The sequence below is a fragment of the Plasmodium gonderi genome (genome assembly GCF_002157705.1).
Source record: "Plasmodium gonderi DNA, contig: Pgo-contig_87, whole genome shotgun sequence".
In the NCBI taxonomy this organism is placed as follows: Eukaryota; Apicomplexa; class Aconoidasida; order Haemosporida; family Plasmodiidae; genus Plasmodium; species Plasmodium gonderi.
In genome coordinates, this window is record NW_021629019.1 from 9587 (window position 1) to 9932 (window position 346).

A 346-nucleotide genomic window follows, 5' to 3' on the forward strand; every position below is an offset into this window, starting at 1 on the left:
ATAAAATAAATGAAATTATAATCCCAATTTATATGAACATTTATGATGTATATTATTGCTACTTTTAGATGAATAAGCTTTCATAATAGGCAAAGCAATAAAAGGTAAAATACAATAAAAATTAAAATNNTTATATATATTACATTTATATATGTGTACATTATATTAAATAGACTATATATATCTACATTCTTCACAAAAAAAATATAGGTAACATGGAAATGTATATATAAATTACAATAATTATAGGATTCAATAAAAAATAGAAATTATAATGAATCACATAGAATGTAAATATTTTCTTTAGTATATATATAAAGCAAAATATAATTATATAATTATAAAA

General features: G+C 16.0%; 1 protein-coding gene across 1 annotated transcript in view; it reads left to right on the plus strand.

The window, feature by feature from the left end:
* Positions 1–32: 32 nt before the first annotated feature.
* Positions 33–346, plus strand: part of PGO_000895 (variable surface protein) — a gene marked incomplete at both ends in the record, with an annotated part of 1875 nt that continues 1561 nt past the window's right edge. The window contains one exon of the mRNA XM_028690855.1: positions 33–47. Coding sequence (XP_028546656.1) covers positions 33–47 — 15 coding nt within the window. The remainder of the gene's footprint in view (positions 48–346) is intronic.